Here is a 17846-nt window from a genome sequence, read left to right on the forward strand (position 1 = left end):
GGTTTAGGCAACAAAAACATGTGGTTAGGTTTAGGAACAAAGAACAGGGTTTGACTTTGGAATTTTATGGGACACAAACACCGTTCTCTCGGGTGAAAGTCAGTGTTTGTTGGACCCATCAACCACCCCTCCCACCTACCCTACTCGGATTTTTGCCACCTTAACTATTGTTCTTCTACCGCACATCATGCCGACGTTAAAAGACGGTTTTCTTTCATAAGTGTCTGACGTTGCAAGTCACTGACCAAGTGTCAGATTCCAACGACTTCAGAGTGAGACCGGGTTGGTTTTGTTACCTTACTTTGGAAAAACACTTTTTTCTTCCTTTGTGGATAATTTGGTGAAAACATCCTGAAAAAAGTACACTGGGGGAATTTTAACTGGGAGAAGTTAAAGCTGGTTGCAATCTGCAGTCGTCACCACTATATGTCTCTAAATTCCCTGAAACCTTTCACACTGAACTTTAATCTGGGGGTTAAGGTAAAGATTAGGTCAATAAACAACTTGATGGTTACAGTTTTGCTAGCTTATCCAACAAGTGACGAGATGCTCCAGTGTGAGCAGACCACAAAGGGCATCAGGCACACTACACTCTGTGTGACACAGGACGTAAGGCACCACCCCCGGGTGAAACCCACATGTTTTGAAGTAGTCTCGTGGATGATTAGGGGACAAAAATGATTAAATGAATATGATTTATGTAGGGAAAATAAACAAACACGAATTTCCAGACGCTATCATGCTGAACTTTATCTAACTGAAATTCAACATGAATCCCATTTTAATAGTTGCTTCCCAAATTATTGTTAATAATTGATAAAAAAAAATTGTGGGTTGGGAGGTCATGAACTTTTTCGGCTTGGCATGGCATAAAAATATTGAGAACCACTGCATTACAGGTAACAGGAACCTGATTTTCTCAAAGTAATGCCACATGTCCGGTCAGTCATGGACCCGTCTCTGCATACACACAGCCTGTCCAGTCTTGTTCAAATTTCAGTGCGGAACTGAAGTGTGGGGTCCATCATCTTTTTCTTGTAGTCCACTGATCATTAATGTCTCACGCACAATATAAAACAATATGAACAACATGAATGAGTTCTTGCTGTTTTATTGCAAATATAGAAATTTGAATATGAATAAACACCTTTTTATTTACATCACTGATCATACAGATCTCTTGGTCTCATTTGAAAGTGTCAGTGTAAATGGTGTTGTCATACAGCTGCCCTTTAATGACACATTAGCTTTGCAATCTTCTGAAGAGTCAGACTAACATAATATGTTAGTCTGACTCTCTCTTGTTCAAATTTCAGTGCGGAACTGAAGTGTGGGGTCCGTCATCTTTTTCTTGTAGTCTTCATCAAACTCTTCATTCTGGGAAACAGTGAAATGGTTCTTCCAGTCACCAACTTTACCTGCAGAACCACAGAGAGAGTCAGACAGGTGCATTAGCTGAAGGTGGAGATCTGATTCTTTTGTTCTTGTCACACACATTTATCAATTTATTCATCAGGTTACCTTTTCTCATGAAGGGAGAGATTTTGAAATCCATAACTGGGTTTGAAGAATAGTTGGCCATGTCGTCCTTTTTCATATTATCAAACTGTGATCCACCTGCGACTCTTTTCTTCTCCTCGTCTGAACGAGACAAACCAAGAAAGCTGCACAGTTTGTCTACTTCCCGTCCAGTGTCCTGGAAACACAGTGGTTTAGATATTATCATTACACCGTTAGCAAAGTAGCCTAAGCAGGATTAGACGCCAAAAAAACAACTACATCACCTCGACCATATCTTCGTAGAACATGTAATGGAGTTTTGGATAACTCTGCTTCTTCTTCCACCAGCCGCTCACATGGTCGTACCAGGATCCAAACACCACTGAGGCCACAGAACAATAAATGAAAGCACTTCAGTCGTGTTCGGTAGAAATCGATGCATCTCTGTACCAATAAAAAAAACTCCATTATTGCAGTATTTTCTACATACTCTTTCCCTCCATGAATCTGCGGATGTAGTTGCTCCAGTCTCCAGGCTCTGGCTCAACCATGTTCATGGAATCAAAGTGAAAAAAAGACACCATGTTGTCTTTGGCATTGCGGGCCACGTAGACCATCTACAGAAGAAGAAAAAAACAAGTGTAACAGCAAGTGTTTGTTGTAAGTTGACATGCCTCTACTGCTTCTCTTTGTTATCAGCCTTTAAATGAAAGGTCCTTATCTTGATGTTACTTTGGCTGCTATTGCAGCATCTTGTGATAATGCATTGAAATAATACAAATAAGACACAAACTACTGACCCTGCAGTTTTGTTCCCAAAAGGACTTTGGCACAAACTGGACTGGAAAATGAGTCTTAATGAGTCGAGGAGAGGTGGGGAGGTTGTCTACCAGGTCTTTTCCTAAACAAAGAAACACAAATAGAGTAAGAAGTGATGCATTTGACATGACTGACCACTAAATATTACTAGCGTTACTGGAAAACTAGGTGGGGCTTATGTACAGTATATGGACTACTTTACATCTGAGTGTCCAAAATTACATGCAGAGTCTCCAGGGCTCTATTCTGGGGCCTCTTCTGTTTTACATCTACATGCTTCCACTGGCTCAGATTAAGGGGAACTATAAAATATGTTACGATATGCAGATGACACACACATTTGTAAAACCATATCAGCAGCAGATAGTGGTCCCAACAAGTCCCCCCAACAAGTCAGTGATTAGATGTGCCACTATTCTCTTCAATTAACAAAGACAAAACTGAGGTAGTTTTTTTGGAGTCAAGGAAGAACAATTACAAGTCAATGCTCAGCTTCAGTTGGCAATACTGAAAACTACAGACAATTACAAAGTCAGTCTACTATCACCTTAAGAACATACAATGGATGAAAAACTCATCCATGCATTTTTTTTAAGACTTCCCCCTAATTGTGTCTTTCTGGTCTCCCTTTAAAATGTTAATCAGATAGCTGCAGCTGATTTAGAGCACTGCTGCTTGAGTCCTCAGTAAGACCAAGACAGAGGATGACATGCATGTCAGGCTAATGGGTGACTCTAAATTGGCTGTAGGTTTGACTGTCAACGTGAATGGTTGTCTAACTCTATAGCCCCTTTTACACTGCCAAATTTTCTATGAATGTTGGGCCGATTTTCCGGCCAGCTGCGAGCGTTTATACACACAGAGGCGGAAAGGCGAGTTGATCCGAGGCGCCCAATTTTCCGCCTCGAAGGGTAGTTATATTGGCTGAACCATTTTAGTTTAAACAGACCGAGGCGGCCTTCCGCGATGGGAGGGGCTGTTGAAGACTTGTGGGAGGAGCTGTTGATGACGCCGCACGTGCGACCCACTGGCGGTGGATAAACAGGAAACAGCTGATAGCAGGAATTGGCGAGCAGCTGGTAGCAAGAGGGAAATGCAAACCTGACAGGCACTGTAAAGATGAGCAACTGGAGAGACAAGGAATAGCGCAGCCTCCTTGCACTTGCAAACGAAGAGGCCATTAACAGTCAGATGACGGGGACGGTTAAGAACAGGCCGATTTACGAGAGAATCGCTGCCTGACCAGCTGTGGCTTCCCTCCAATGTCACTGTTTACGTCACACGCTGAGCTACATGTTTTGTTACTTGCTCATGCCCCCATTGCCCTGAAAAAGGCGCATTCTGTATAAACAGAAGTAGGAAGGCGGCAATTTTCCACCCTCCCTGATTGTGTTTTTATATTGCCAATGCTGAAAAAAGTCTGATAGGGCTTTCCTACAAATTTGCACAATTCCTATCTAAAAAGGGCTTAAGTGGCAGCCCTGCAGTAGTCTGGTGGCCTGTCCAGGATGTACCCCGCCCCGTGTCAGCTGGGATAGCTTTTGTTTGCCTCTGCCTTTTATTAAATCAAATATTAAATTATTTCTCACACTGTGGCGCAAATTTCATTCGTGTTTTTATACGTGTCTTTGTATATTTTAGCTTATCTTCTGTTGTCTAGCTCTTTCATGGCATTTTTAATTGTATTCAGATTTCCTTTTTCTTTTTAATTTTTTATTGATGCTTTTGATGTTTTCTGAATATCTTTGTGCTACATAAATAAACTTGCCTTTCTTAAGAAAATCTGATGCTGTAAAGTGCTGAATTGTTTTTTGACTGTGGTAAATAAAGTGTTCTGTGACACAAACCTTTCATATACAGTGAAAACATTTACTGAAGTTTACACAAATGGTAGAAAATGAGGTTTACTGAGGGTTTATTAATCATTTGTATGTTTGTGATGTGTGTGTAAAATATAGAGAGTTTATTTGATCATCTTGACCTGATCCCAATGATGGGATGAAAATCTCCAAGAAAGGCACTCTCTCAAAGATTGGAACGGTTCTCTGACGCTCTGTCTGACCAAAATACAGCAGGTCGAGGATGTAGGAGACCCATGTGGTTCCTGAAAGACACAGAGACAGAGAGAGAGGAAATAAAATAATCTCAACCCGTCACCTCTATGCACACATCTTTTACGACCTGTAAAGCGTTCATACTGCAGTTTCCAGTTTACAGACTGACCTGCCTTGGGGTATGTTGCAATAAGTATATCATCTGGCCTGGCCTGGAAGTTTTGAACATTCTCCCAGTTGTCTGTGAAATAGTGGGTCATTGAGACTCCATGGAAGTCAAACAGTTCTGGTCGAGGGGGTAACTCCATGTTTAAAAGAAAGAAAGAAAGAAGGAAAGAAAGAAAGAAAAAAATGAACCAAAACATACAAACTATATGTTCATTGTGTGAGAGCAATTAAGCTGCAGCAATTTGACTTTGAGGAAAAGAATGCAAACAATGTTTAGGGTCAGACAGTGAAGTCAGATTGTGTTTAAAAAGCAGCTTCTACAAGTCATCCTTAAAGAACAAGAGACAACAAATATTTAACAGTCCAAATAATGCAATGGTGTGCTCAAAGATTAAGTAATAGGTTGTAGTCAAGAAAAAAAAACACAGGTGCTGCTGAAGATTAAAAAAAAGTTTAATATACAAATGTGTTAAAAAGCAATTATAAATATATACAGCTTTAACATGCACTTTAAATTACTTAGTCTACAAGCCAATACTTATTTGCACTGCTTTACATGCTTAGCAAGAAATGAACTCCACTTGTAAGAAAAGCCCAAAGTAGCTCTTTGAAAAAGACTTTAATTTAGAGACATACCGAGCCGAGCTCAAATGACATGTTGAACGCTGCTGGTTTCTCTGCTGTATTTCTCACCCCTTTCTCTTCTCTTGCTGTAGTTTTTGTCAGACTAGCAAGCGATCCTGTCCTTCCTCTCACTTCTCATTGCATAACACTCTCTATTGTAACTGGAGCTCAGATTTGATTCTTTACTCTAGCCCCTCCCCTTTACAGACTTCCTGGGCATTTACCCTTTATTCCCCAGCTCTCAGAAACATACAGAGCATGTATGATATATGTTACAATATACCTAATTTGTCAAGAATCAACTTTTGTTTTTGATTCAGTGTGTTAAAGTTTAACACACAAGTGGGTACAAAACAAACAGGGGCATGTTTGGAACATGAATTTGCGTTGGAAAGATATTTAGATAACAGTCAGCCTCAGCAACAGTAATCCTTAAAAACAGGTTTTACTGTCATACCCCGATCACACTCAAAAGAAATTAATGTGAACAATCTAAATTAGCTCTTGTTGTTTTAGAGAATGGCAGAAAGGAAACATAGCGTGGTGTGGTGCTACTTTTCACCTGTAGTTTTGGTTAGTGCCCTGCACGGGTCTATTATCTGGGCCCGGGCCCGAGGGGGTGGAGCCCCAGCCCGGCCCAGCCGACAGGTTTTCAGAATTCTCATGCCCGAACCCGGAAAAAAGCCTGACTTTTTTTTTTGTTTTTAAACCTCCCATAACAACATGTAGGCTTTAATGTTGCAGACATTAAAATAGTTTAATTGGGGTTTCTAGCATGGTATTAAGCTATATTCATTATATTTTGATTGAAAGGATAAAGTTAAATATGAATTTATTTAACTTAATGACTGTATTCTCCTATTTAGTGAGAATTGTCAACAGTTGCTGCGCACTGTTGCAGTTGCATCCCGCACAGTCACTTCAAAAAACAAAATAATCAATTAAACAACCCCCAAAATGCTTCAAACACTTTTCTAAATAATCTTAATATTGAAAGGAAACGAAATATACCCAGACAAGGTCGGAGGTCTATATGTGCAGTTATAGACCTCTGACCTTATCTAAGCACTTTTAATGGCATAAGTGGGTGTATTTAATTTCCTTTCAATATTCAGATTATTTAGAAAAGCGTTTGAAGCATTTTCAGGGCTGTTTAATTTATTATTTCGTTTTTTTGAAGTGACTGTGCGCAATGCAACTGCAGCGCCTGATATTGCAAATTGTAGGTGGCAGGTCTATGAACAAATACACACGTCTATCCAAGCCTAAGCTACAAACACAAACAAAACAAACCTTATCACAGTGTTTATGAATGGGATCAGTAAAATATTGTAGCAACCCTACATTTAACTATTTGTGGTTAAATATAACATTGGTTAATTTTTCTCTTTTCTGTAAAAGCAGTCACTTGTGATGAAAGAAATATTCACCTTAAGACATGACCAGTCATTTGATCAACATTGTGCTTCATACTGTAAAACAGGCTCTAGTTGACAAGCTTAATTCAGATAATTAACAAGAGGATACACATCTCTGCTATCACAAGAGCAGTGGTTCTCAAGCTGTGGGGCAGGCACCCCTGGGGGGAGCATAGAGCCACTGCAGGTGGGGTGTGGATGACAGGGAGTCCCTGAAGACACTGGGTTTCACTTGGATGGGTGTGGTTCTGCAAGACTTATCAGAAAACGCTTTGGCAACCTCTGCGATCATCGCAACCTATATTAGGATCAGAATATATGTGAGTAGGTCTTTGTTGTTGGACATGATTTAGTCTATCTTAATGTCAGTGTATTTAAGCACTGTTTAGTTGTATATATTTTCCATCAAACATTATTATGGTCACTCTGAGAATGCATCAGCAGTCATGTAAAAATTAAACAAAAATATGCAGAGAAGTTTTGTTGTGGTTGCATCCATGCAGCAGTACAAGGAGCAAAAATGGAGACATGAATCTTCATAATTTGATGATCACATGAAAATTCATTTCTCATAGTTACATCGACAGAAAATCATAAGGAAGGTCTCCTGTGGTTTAAAGTTTCAGTGTGTAGGTTTCAGGGGGATATACTGACAAAGATAGAAAATAAATTTAGCATAAAAGTAGAGCCGCTGCTTCCTCGCCTTAAAGGGGTCAGTTGAGGTGATTCGGGCTTCTCATCAGGATGCCTCCTGGGTGCCTCCTGTTAGAGGTGTTCCCGGGCCTGTCCCACAGGTAGGAGGCCCCGGGGTAGACCCTGGACACGCTGGTGGGATTACATATCTCATCTGGCCTGGAAATGCCTTGGGATCCCCCAGGAAGAGCTTGAAAGTGCTGCTGGGGAGAGGGACATCTGGGGTGCTTTGCTTGGCCTGCTGCCCCCACAACCCGGCCCCGGATGGTTACAATTTTGTTAGCTTATCCAACAACTGACGAGATGACCCAGTGTGAGCTGACAAGAATGCACATCAGGCACACTACACTCTGTGTTATACAGGATGTAAGACACCACCCCTGGGTGAAACCCCATGTGTTTAGGTAGTCCCGTGGACGATTAGGGGAAAAAAGGAGCCAAACAAATTTGAATGAATATGTAGAGAAAATAAACAAACAAGAGTTTGCAGGTGCTGTCATGCTGAACTCTATCTCACTAAAATTCAACACTAATCCTGTTTTAGTGGTTGCTTCCCAAATTACTGTTAATTATTGATCTAAAAGTGTTGGTTGGGAGGTCATGAACTATTTCTACTTCTGAAGGAGGGCATGACAGAAACATATTGAGAACAACTTCATTAAAGGCAACAGTAACATGATTTTCTCAAAGTAATGTCACATGTCCAGTCAGTCATGGACCCATCTCCGCATACACACAGCCTGTCCAGTCTTGTTCAAATTTCAGTGCGGAACTGAAGTGTGGGGTCCGTCATCTTTTTCTTGTAGTCTTCATCAAACTCTTCATTCTGGGAAACAGTGAAATGGTTCTTCCAGTCACCAACTTTACCTGCAGAACCACACAGAGAATCAGACAGGTGCATTAGCTGAAGGTGGAGATCTGATTCTTTTGTTCTTGTCACACACATTTATCAATTTATTCATTGGTTTACCTTTCCTCATGAAGTGAGAGATTTTGAAATCCATAACTGGGTTTGAAGAATAGTTGGCCATGTCGTCCTTTTTCATATTATCAAACTGTGATCCACCTGTGACTCTTTTCTTCTCCTCGTCTGAACGAGACAAACCAAGAAAGCTGCACAGTTTGTCTACTTCCCGTCCAGTGTCCTGGAAACACAGTGGTTTAGATATTATCATTACACCGTTAGCAAAGTAGCCTAAACAGGATTAGACGCCAAAAACAACTATATCACCTCGACCATATCTTCGTAGAACACGTAATGGAGTTTTGGATAACTCTGCTTCTTCTTCCACCAGCCGCTCACATGGTCGTACCAGGATCCAAACACCACTGAGGCCACAGAACAATTAATGAAAGCACTTCAGTCGTGTTCAGTAGAAATTGATGCATCTCTGTACCAATAAAAAACTCCATTATTGCAGTATTTTCTACATACTCTTTCCCTCCATGAATCTGTGGATGTAGTTGCTCCAGTCTCCAGGCTCTGGCTCAACCATGTTCATGGAATCGAAGTGAAAATAAGACACCACATTGTCTTTGGCATTGCGGGCCACGTAGACCATCTACAGAAGAAGAAAAAACAGTGTTTGTTGTAGGTCGACATTCCTCTACTGCTTCTCTTTGTAATCATTCAGCTTCTAAATGAAAGATGTGTCATTATCTTGTGATAATGCACTGAAATAATACAAATAAGACACAAACTACTGACCCTGCAGTTTTGCTCCCAAAATGACTTTGGCACAAACTGGACTGGAAAATGAGTCTTAATGAGTCGAGGAGAAGTGGGGAGGTTGTCTACCAGGTCTTTTCCTATACAAAGAAATAAAAAATAGAGTAAGAAGTGAAGAAGTGCTGCATTTGACACGACTGACCACTAAATATTATTAGTGTGACTGGAAAACTAAGTGGGACACTCTGGCACAGTACTAAACTGGTGTAATTCCTACTTAAAAGATATAGACTACTCTGTGTCTACAGGTAATTGTACATCTGAGTGTACAAAATTACATGCAGAGTCTCCAGGGTTCTATTCTGGGGCCTCTTCTGTTTTACATCTACATGCTTCCACTGGCTCAGATTAAGGGGAACTACAAAATATGTTACGATATGCAGATGACTCACAAATTTACATAACCATATCACCAGCAGAAAATGGTCCGGTACAAGCTCTGACCAAGTGTACTGCACAAATGAGCAATTGGATGTGCCATAATTCTTTTCAAGTAAACAAAGACAAAACTAAGGTAATTGTTTTTGGAGTCAAGGAAGAACAATTACAAGTCAATGCTCGGCTTCAGTTGGCAATATTAACTACAGATGATTACAAAGTCAGTCTACTATAACCTACTATAAGTTTTTCCCTGCCATTTACAAGACTTTCCACCATTTATGACCCAGCCCTTCCCCACCATTGACGAGATACTCCGTCAATCCATGTTTTCACTGTTACAAGATAGGGGGTGCTGGTACACATCTTTTGAAATAGAATAGCACTGCCACGTCCAAAAACAAATGAAGAAGAAGATATGCTGGAAAGTGCAAGAGGATGTTGTAACTTGTAAACTACACAAAAATGCCAGCGCAGACTGTAATAGTCTGGCGGCTTGTCCAGGATGGACCCAGCCTTTGACCCAATGTCAGCTGGTATATGCTCCAGCCCCCGTATGACCCCAAACAGGATAAGCGATTAGGTAAAATGAATGAATGAATGAATATTCTGGGTATGTATGAGTATGAACTGGATTCGTAGTACAGGCCTCCGACTTCTCAGATCTCAGTCTGCTGCAACTCTCCTTTCTTTTAGATTAATGAAGACTTTTTTGTTTGCCTCTGCCTTTTATTAAATCAAATATTTGATTATTATAACCGTTTTATTATTATTATTATTATTATTATTATTATTATTATTATTATAACACTGCACCGTAACTTTTATTTTATTGCTTTTGATGTTTTCTGAATTGCTTTATGCTACATAAATAAACTTGCTCAAGAAAATCTGATGCTGTAAAGTGCTGAAATAGTTTTTTGACTGTGGTAAATAAAGTGTTCTGCGACACAAACCTTTCATATACAGTGAAAACATTTACTGAAGTTTACACAAATGGTAGAAAATGAAGTTTACTGTGGGTTTAATAATCATTTGTATGCTTGTGATGCATGTGTGTGAAATATGGAGAGTTTATTTGATCATCTTTTTGACCTGAGCCTAATGATGGGAAGATGAGCTCCAGGAAAGGCACTCTGTCAAAGATTGGAACGGTTCTCTGACGCTCTGTCTGACCAAAATACAGCAGGTCAAGGATGTAGGAGACCCATGTGGTTCCTGAAAGAAGACAGACAGAGACACAGAGAGGAAATAAAATTATTTCAACCCCTCACCTCTATGTTCACATCTTTTATAAGCTATAAAACATTTACACTGTTGTTCATGTTTATAGACTGACCTGCTTTAGGGTATGTTGCAATAAGTATATCATCTGGCCTGGCCTGGAAGTTTTGAACATTCTCCCAGTTGTCTGTGAAATAGTGGGTCATTGAGACTCCATGGAAGTCAAACAGTTCTGGTCGAGGGGGTAACTCCATGTTTAAAAGAAAGAAAGAAAGAAAGAAAGAAAGAAAGAAAGAAAGAAAGAAAGAAAGAAATGAACCAAAACATACAAACTATACGTTCAATGTGTGTGTACTTAGTCTACAAGCCAATATTTATTTGCACTGCTTTACATGCTTAGCAAGAAATGAACTCCACTTGAAAGAAAAGCCCAACGTAGCTCTTTGAAAAAGACTTTAATTTAGAGACATACCGAGCCGGGCTCAAATGACATGTTGAACGCTGCTGGTTTCTCTGCTGTATTTCTCACCCCTTTCTCTTCTCTTGCTGTAGTTTTTGTCAGACTAGCAAGCAATCCTGTCCTTCCTCTCACTTCTCATTGCATAACACTCTCTATTGTAACTGGAGCTCAGATTTGGTTCTTTACTCTAGCCCCTCCCCTTTACAGACTTCCTGGGCATTTACCCTTTATTCCCCAGCTCTCAGAAACATACAGAGCATGCATGGTGTATGTTACCATGTACATAATTTGTCAAGAATCAACTTTTGTTTTTGATTCAGTGTGTTAAAGTTTAACACATGAGTGGGTACAAAACAAACAGGGGCATGTTTGGATCACGAATTTGAGCAGGAAAGATATAACAGTCAGCCTCAGCAACAGTAATCCTTAAAAACAGGTTTTACTGTCATACTCTGATCACACTCAGAAGAAATGATGTTCTATTGCAAATACCAAAATATGGATCGGAATGAAAATCTTTGGATCTACATCAACGATCACACTAATCTCTTGATCTCATTGGAGAATGTCAGTGTAAATGGTGTCGTCACACAGCTGTTCTTTAATTACACACTGAGGAATGAAATTCCATATTCATTAACTCCCCTGTCTGTTAAACCATGTGAGCATGTTGAAAACATGGATGTGATTTTAGACACTTATCTTTACTACCAGAAGCACATCGCTAATATTTCTAAGAACGCCTTTTTAGACCTCAAAAATATATCAAAATTTAGATGCTTCATGCTTCAGTGAGACTCTAAAAGGCTGGTTTATGCTTTTTTTCCCAGCAGGCTGGATTACTGTGATGCATTTTTGCTGGACTGACAATGCAGACATTAGATAAACTTCAGCTTAATCAGAATGCAGCAGCCAGAGTTTTAACAAAAACTCAAAGGTCTGACCACATAACTATATTATATTCTCTTCTGGCTCCCAATAAAACAAAGAATTCATTTTAAAATACTTCCTATTGTTTATAAATGTTTTAATGGTTTAGCTCCTTCCTATGTTGCTGACATGCTCACAGAGATCACACCAGAGAGATCCCTTAGATCATCAAATACAGGTCCACTCATTGTACCTAAAATCAACTCTCAATCAGCTCATGGTGCTTTTAGTCATTATGGTCCTACTTTCTGGAATTCTCTTCGACATGAACTATGGTTTGCTATAACACTGTTCTCTTTTAAAAGCAAACTAAAAACATCTTTTTTTGCAACCTTTTAGTTAGGTTTTTAAGTGTATTTTTACTTGGTATAGGAATTATTAATATTATAATTATCTCGTCTTTTTTAAGAATAATGATAATAATACCTTCTTATTTTGTTTGTTTTTATCATGTCCTGCTTGTTCTAAAAAGTCCCATACCCACTTTAAGGTCCACTGTGTGGAATTTGGGGCATCCACTGGCAGACTTGGTACATTATTAGTCCGGGCAGCTAAGCTGCCAGGACACTATTGGAATCCTAGGTATTCTTCTTCTTTCTTCTTTCTTCTGCCAGGGAAATCATACTTCCCATGGGTGAAAACTCACCAAACTTTGCACAAAGGTCCAGTCTCATGCCAGATATCCTCAGCTGTAAACTCAAACCAATAGTCCTGTAACTGTAAACGGTACAATAAACATACACACACAAATTCTTGCTAAATAAATCTTCAGTGTTCATGTAAAAAAATGACAAAATTCTAGAGGTAGATGATGTGTGGCAAATTTCAGAATTTTATCTCAAAAACTGAATTTGTGACAGCATTTTGAATTTTGCTCTAATGTGAACAATTGTCAGTGTACAAATGGCAATTGTAAACATCAGTTTTTCACTTATGGAGCAAATCAGTCATTGTTACAAACAAATTACCAACATCTCCATGCTGTCTAGATGCAATATGTGTATTTTCAGATTTTTGTTTCGATAACTGAATTTTTTACAGTGGTTTCAAATCTGCTTTTCCATGCATGGACGGCTGCTAAACCTGCACGTCTGGCTTAGTCAGTTTGTGAAGCTACACATGAATTGTCACCGACTGATTAGCTCAGTGAGACAGAAATTGACTCTTAGTCTCAGAGGTTGTGAGTTCAAGCCTCAGCTGATGCAAAAGGCAGATTGTGTTGCTAAATTCCTAAATGTCTTCCAATTCTTCGGCTTGTGGCTCAGAATTGCCTAAAAATGCCCGGACCCAACCCATCGCTGCGCAACAGCTATAATATTGAAAAGTATGTTTTCATGATACGACCTGAAAATAAGAATTGTTTTCTTTGTGTTACCTCAGAATGAGTCATTTAGATCTACACACAGAGCTGGTCCCCCTACAGTAGCCCAGAACAGACGCTGGCTGTCAAAAACTGTCTCTATAGGGCCATTAGTATTTCCGTCAGTCACTGTGGTTCGCCGACATGCTTTACTCACAAGTTTCACTTCTACAACCTCTCTGCTCAGTGCTGCTAAATCCTACACACTGGACCCTTAAGAAATGATCAGTATCAGTATTGGTATCATTAAAACTATAGCAAAAAGTAACAGTATCATATTGAAATAAAAATGGATTGGTATTGCCCCTGCCTAGTGGACATGATACTATACATTCTTTTAATTAAACTAAGTTAGTTTAAATACATCATTGATTATTTTTTGTTTTCTGTACGTACAGTTAGGGTTGGGGGATATGGATGAAATCAAATATATTTTTAAACAAATACCTCAGTCATGATGCAACGATGTTGTGGGGTTGATTATCAATGCTTTTAAAAAATATTTACAAAATGGGATTTTTGTTAAATAATCATCAGTAATGTGGAGATAATGACTAAATGGGTAAAGGCAAATAAGCAAGACCAGTCTGGTAAGTTCAGAAAATTACATCACTTTACTGTAAAGCAGCATTTAAAAGCAGGTTAAAATCAGCACTTACAATATTATGATATCCAAAATCTCAATATGTAGTCGCATATCACAAAATTAATATATTATCAATATTTAGCTCGGCCAAACATACAATCTCTTGTTATGAAAGAAATATTCACCCTCAGACATGATCCGTCATTTAATTTTTACCATGCTTCATAGAATATCATTCACAGCCTTAATTCATATAATCAATAAGAAGATATACGCCACACATCTGCTATCACATTAGAGGCAACAGTAACTTGATTTTCTCAAAGTAATGCCACATGTCCAGTCAGTCATGGATCCATCTCCGCATACACACAGCCTGTCCAGTCTTGTTCAAATTTCAGTGCGGAACTGAAGTGTGGGGTCCGTCATTTTTTTCTTGTAGTCTTCATCAAACTCTTCATTCTGGGAAACAGTGAAATGGTTCTTCCAGTCACCAACTTTCCCTGCAGAACCACAGAAAGAGTCAGACAAGTGTGTTAATCTGATTCTTTTGTTCTTGTCATTGTATCAATTTATTCATCAGGTTACCTTTTCTCATGAAGTGAGAGATTTTGAAATCCATTATTGGGTGCAGTGAATAGTTGGCCATGTCGTCCTTTTTCATATTATCAAACTGTGATCCACCTGCGACTCTTTTCTTCTCCTCGTCTGAACGAGACAAACCAAGAAAGCTGCACAATTTGTCTACTTCCCGTCCAGTGTCCTGGAAACACAGTGGTTTAGATATTATCATTGCATTGTTAGCAGAGTAGCCTAAACAGGATTAGACCCCCAAAGAATACTACATCACCTCGACCATATCTTCATAGAACATGTAATGGAGTTTTGGATAACTCTGCTTCTTCTTCCACCAGCCATTCACATGGTCGTACCAGGATCCCCATACAACTGACGCCACAGAACAATTAATGAAAGCACTTCAGTAGTGTTCAATAGAAATCTTTGCATCTCTGTACCAATAAAAAACTCTATCATTATTGTATTTCATTCATACTCTTTCCCTCCATGAATCTCTGGACATAGTTGCTCCAGTCTCCAGGCTCAGGGTGAGCCATGTTCATGCGATCAAAGTGAAAATAAGACACCACATTGTCTTTGGCATTGCGGGCCACGTAGACCATCTACAGAAGAAGAAAACACTTAAACAATCTAAAGAACTTTATATGAGACATAATATACTTTTATACACTTAGACATGCCTTAAATTCTACAGCCTATAAATTAGATATGAGTCCTGTCAGCATCTTATGATCATGCAGTAAAATAGAAACTACTGACCCTGCAGTTTTGCTCCCAAAAGGACTTTGGCACAAACTGGACTGGAAAATGAGTCTTAATGAGTCGAGGAGAGGTGGGGAGGTTGTCCACCATGTCTTTTCCTAAAAGAAGATGCAGTAAGGAAATCTCTGATGCTGTAAAGTGCTGAAATAGTTTCTTGACTGCTACAGTCAGGTAGGTAGTGTCTTTTGACACAAACCTTTAGATACAATGATAATGTTTGCTGAAGTTTATGCAAAAGGTCGAAGATAAGATTTTCTGAAGGTCAAATAAGTGTTTGTATGTTTATAATGAATGTTCATAAGTGTTTTCGATTGTCTGTTTGACCTGAAATCAAAGACGGGATGAAAATCTCCAAGAAAGGCACTCTGTCAAAGATTGGAACGGTTCTCTGACGCTCTGTCTGACCAAAATACAGCAAGTCGAGGATGTAGGAGACCCATGTGGTTCCTGAAAGACAGACAGAGACACAGAGAGAGAAGGTGGGGGGGAATAAAATAATCGCAACCCTTCACCTCTTTGCACACACATTTTATAAGCTATAAAGCATTTACACTGGAGTTCATGTTTAAAGACTGACCTGCTTTGGGGTATGTTGCAATGAGTATATCATCTGGCCTGGCCTGGAAGTTTTGGATGTTCTCCCAGTTGTCTGTGAAATAGTGAATCATTGACACTCCATGGAAGTCAAACAGCTCTGGTCGAGGGGGTAACTCCATGTTTTAAAGAAAGAAAAGAACCAAAACATACAAATATCAATGTCTACAAGTCATCTTAAAAGAAGGGGAGACACAACAAATAGTTAACGGTCCGTAAGGACAACACTGGTGCTGCTGAAGAAAAAAAAGTTGAATATTCAAATGCATGAAAAAGCAATTACGAAAATACAGCTTTTGCATGTGTTTTAAACGATTTCATGATGAGTCAGTTCTCATTTGCTCCACTTTACAAGCTTTAAAAGAAATGAACTCCACTTGAGAGAAAACACCCAATTTAGCTCTTTAAAAAAAGCCTTTTAGACTTAAACTTAACTTTGAGACATACCAAGTCCGGCTGAAACGACATGCTGAACGCTGTTGGTTTGTCTGCTTTAGGTCTGATTCTTTTGTCTCCTCCTGCTGTAGTTTCTTTGTTTTGTTTTGTTTTTCAGATAAGCAAACTGCCCATCCTCTCTACTGTCGTTGCATAACACTTTCTCTGTTGTCCTGCTCCTCCCCCTTTCCAGATTTCCTGGACATTTACCCTTTATTCTCCTGTCCTCTCTGAAAGTACAGAGCATGCAAGGTATACGTAACCCTATACCTAATTCGCCAAGAGTGAACTCTTTGAGACAGTATGAAGCATGCAGGGACATGTTTGCAGCATGGTATTATGACATGAACTCTCAATTCTGTTGTGCAGTAACAACTGCTGTTGTTGTATAACATTTTTCTCTCTTGATGAATAACCCATCAACTGGTACAAAACTCAACTCTCCCAGTCAGGACATTGAGCCCCACTGTGCATTCCAATACCCACACTACCATACTATATAGTATGCCAGAAAAAGATTTAGCATGTCCCAATACATAATATGTCAAGTGCAGTATGCCAAAAATACCACGATGTTCTACTACATGCAGACTGATTGTGCAGTATGTAAGCCAGCATGCTTTTCTGGCTATTCTGACCCACAGTTCTCTGCACAGCGGACGATAAGTCACAATGACGGATGACAGCGCATTCAAGTAACTGATGACCAGTTGAACAGTGATAATAGGAATAGGCATATATATTACAAACAATAGGACATAACTATAAAACAACATAGACAGAGAACTGCAGCTGTGATTTCACTGTGGCAAACGTTAGAATCTAAAATCTGTGCAGTCATAACTTTGAAGTTAAACTACATACATTGCAAAGTAACAACAGCAGAGCTCTCCGGGTTCGACTCCGTCTCTGTGAACATTGGCATTGTTTTATCTCCTATGTAACGCATATCAAAGCCAGAGGGTGAAAGTCCAGGGCGTAATGTTGTGACAAGGTAGTGTGGCCCGATTGTGTACACACTGCATGCAACAGTGCCTGCTGTTTAAGGGCAGCTGCTACTAAAAGTAAAAAGAAAAAGTATGCGAATCGGCCCCCACCCCCAGTCTCCCATGAGACAGGGGTAGATTCTGTCCACTTCTTCGCTGTGCATCCTGGCAGGGTTGGGATCCACTGCACCATTGAAACAGACAGATGTCATTCGGAGGCCTCTGCTGTTGTTATTTTGCAAGTAATAACTGTACATTGTAGATTCTAACCATTCATTGCTCTGTCAGTGTTAATTAATACATATGCCCTTTTATTGTTGGTTACATTTATGATTATTTTATTCAATTAAACAACTAATATTCCTATTATTACGAATCAGCTGGTCAGTAGTCACCCGAGTAGGCTGTCATCCATCATTGTGACTTTTGAAGTCGACCTTTTCTGCAGAGGATTGTGGGTCAGAATGGCTGAAAAGCATGCTGGCTTACATACTGCAACATGTGACCGGATGTAGTGGAACATCCTTGTATTTTGGCATACTGAATT

The 17846-nt window shown here is 39.5% G+C and overlaps 3 protein-coding genes across 7 annotated transcripts; all 3 read right to left on the reverse strand.

Annotated features, from left to right (window-relative positions):
- Positions 1–1094: 1094 nt before the first annotated feature.
- LOC125891088 (cytosolic sulfotransferase 3-like) lies at positions 1095–11200 on the reverse strand. Of its 3 annotated transcripts, XM_049580050.1 has the most exons (9): positions 5178–6129; positions 4543–4675; positions 4301–4423; positions 2301–2401; positions 1991–2117; positions 1785–1882; positions 1522–1696; positions 1310–1418; positions 1095–1271 (listed from the first exon to the last, which is right to left on the reverse strand). In XM_049580050.1, exons 1-9 carry the CDS (start codon positions 5196–5198, stop codon positions 1268–1270), a joined length of 891 nt encoding a protein of 296 aa, XP_049436007.1. In that variant the 5' UTR covers positions 5199–6129; the 3' UTR covers positions 1095–1267. The 3 variants fall into 3 exon arrangements, with proteins under 3 accessions (XP_049436007.1, XP_049436008.1, XP_049436006.1); XM_049580051.1 differs by lacking the exon at positions 5178–6129 and adding an exon at positions 11080–11200 and having other exon boundaries at positions 1095–1418; XM_049580049.1 differs by having other exon boundaries at positions 1095–1418; positions 5178–6128.
- On the reverse strand, positions 6285–11209 carry LOC125891089 (cytosolic sulfotransferase 3-like). 3 transcript variants are annotated; one of them, XM_049580054.1, is made up of 8 exons: positions 11137–11209; positions 10723–10855; positions 10479–10601; positions 8985–9085; positions 8712–8838; positions 8508–8605; positions 8247–8421; positions 6285–8143 (listed from the first exon to the last, which is right to left on the reverse strand). In XM_049580054.1, the coding sequence occupies exons 2-8, from the start codon at positions 10811–10813 to the stop codon at positions 8031–8033; spliced, it is 828 nt and encodes a 275-aa protein (XP_049436011.1). In that variant the 5' UTR covers positions 10814–10855; positions 11137–11209; the 3' UTR covers positions 6285–8030. The 3 variants fall into 3 exon arrangements, with proteins under 3 accessions (XP_049436011.1, XP_049436010.1, XP_049436009.1); XM_049580053.1 differs by having other exon boundaries at positions 10723–10839; positions 11080–11203; XM_049580052.1 differs by having other exon boundaries at positions 6286–8143; positions 11080–11209.
- A 2739-nt stretch (positions 11210–13948) lies between these two features.
- On the reverse strand, positions 13949–16485 carry LOC125891087 (cytosolic sulfotransferase 3-like). Its single transcript, XM_049580048.1, has 8 exons — positions 16326–16485; positions 15862–15994; positions 15609–15731; positions 15282–15382; positions 14998–15124; positions 14794–14891; positions 14532–14706; positions 13949–14446 (listed from the first exon to the last, which is right to left on the reverse strand). Exons 1-8 carry the CDS (start codon positions 16344–16346, stop codon positions 14334–14336), a joined length of 891 nt encoding a protein of 296 aa, XP_049436005.1. The 5' UTR covers positions 16347–16485; the 3' UTR covers positions 13949–14333.
- Positions 16486–17846: the final 1361 nt, after the last annotated feature.

Source organism: Epinephelus fuscoguttatus, linkage group LG7 (genome assembly GCF_011397635.1).
Source record: "Epinephelus fuscoguttatus linkage group LG7, E.fuscoguttatus.final_Chr_v1".
Taxonomy (NCBI): Eukaryota; Metazoa; Chordata; class Actinopteri; order Perciformes; family Serranidae; genus Epinephelus; species Epinephelus fuscoguttatus.

Excerpts from the sequence above, each read along its gene's own strand:
- LOC125891089 (XM_049580052.1), bottom strand. The coding sequence starts at position 11,100 with ATGTCATTTGAGCCCGGCTCG. Across the intron at positions 10,856-11,079 it reads TGTCATTTGAGCCCGGCTCG|TTACCCCCTCGACCAGAACT; the intron begins GTATGTCTCTAA and ends TTAAACATGGAG. Across the intron at positions 9,086-10,478 it reads CTTCCCATCATTAGGCTCAG|GAAAAGACCTGGTAGACAAC; the intron begins GTCAAAAAGATG and ends TTCTTTGTATAG.
- LOC125891088 (XM_049580051.1), bottom strand. The coding sequence starts at position 11,100 with ATGTCATTTGAGCCCGGCTCG. Across the intron at positions 4,676-11,079 it reads TGTCATTTGAGCCCGGCTCG|TTACCCCCTCGACCAGAACT; the intron begins GTATGTCTCTAA and ends TTAAACATGGAG. Across the intron at positions 1,697-1,784 it reads TCTACGAAGATATGGTCGAG|GACACTGGACGGGAAGTAGA; the intron begins GTGATGTAGTTG and ends CTGTGTTTCCAG.
- LOC125891087 (XM_049580048.1), bottom strand. The coding sequence starts at position 16,346 with ATGTCGTTTCAGCCGGACTTG. Across the intron at positions 15,732-15,861 it reads TGCAACATACCCCAAAGCAG|GAACCACATGGGTCTCCTAC; the intron begins GTCAGTCTTTAA and ends TCTGTCTTTCAG. Across the intron at positions 15,125-15,281 it reads TTTGGGAGCAAAACTGCAGG|ATGGTCTACGTGGCCCGCAA; the intron begins GTCAGTAGTTTC and ends CTTCTTCTGTAG.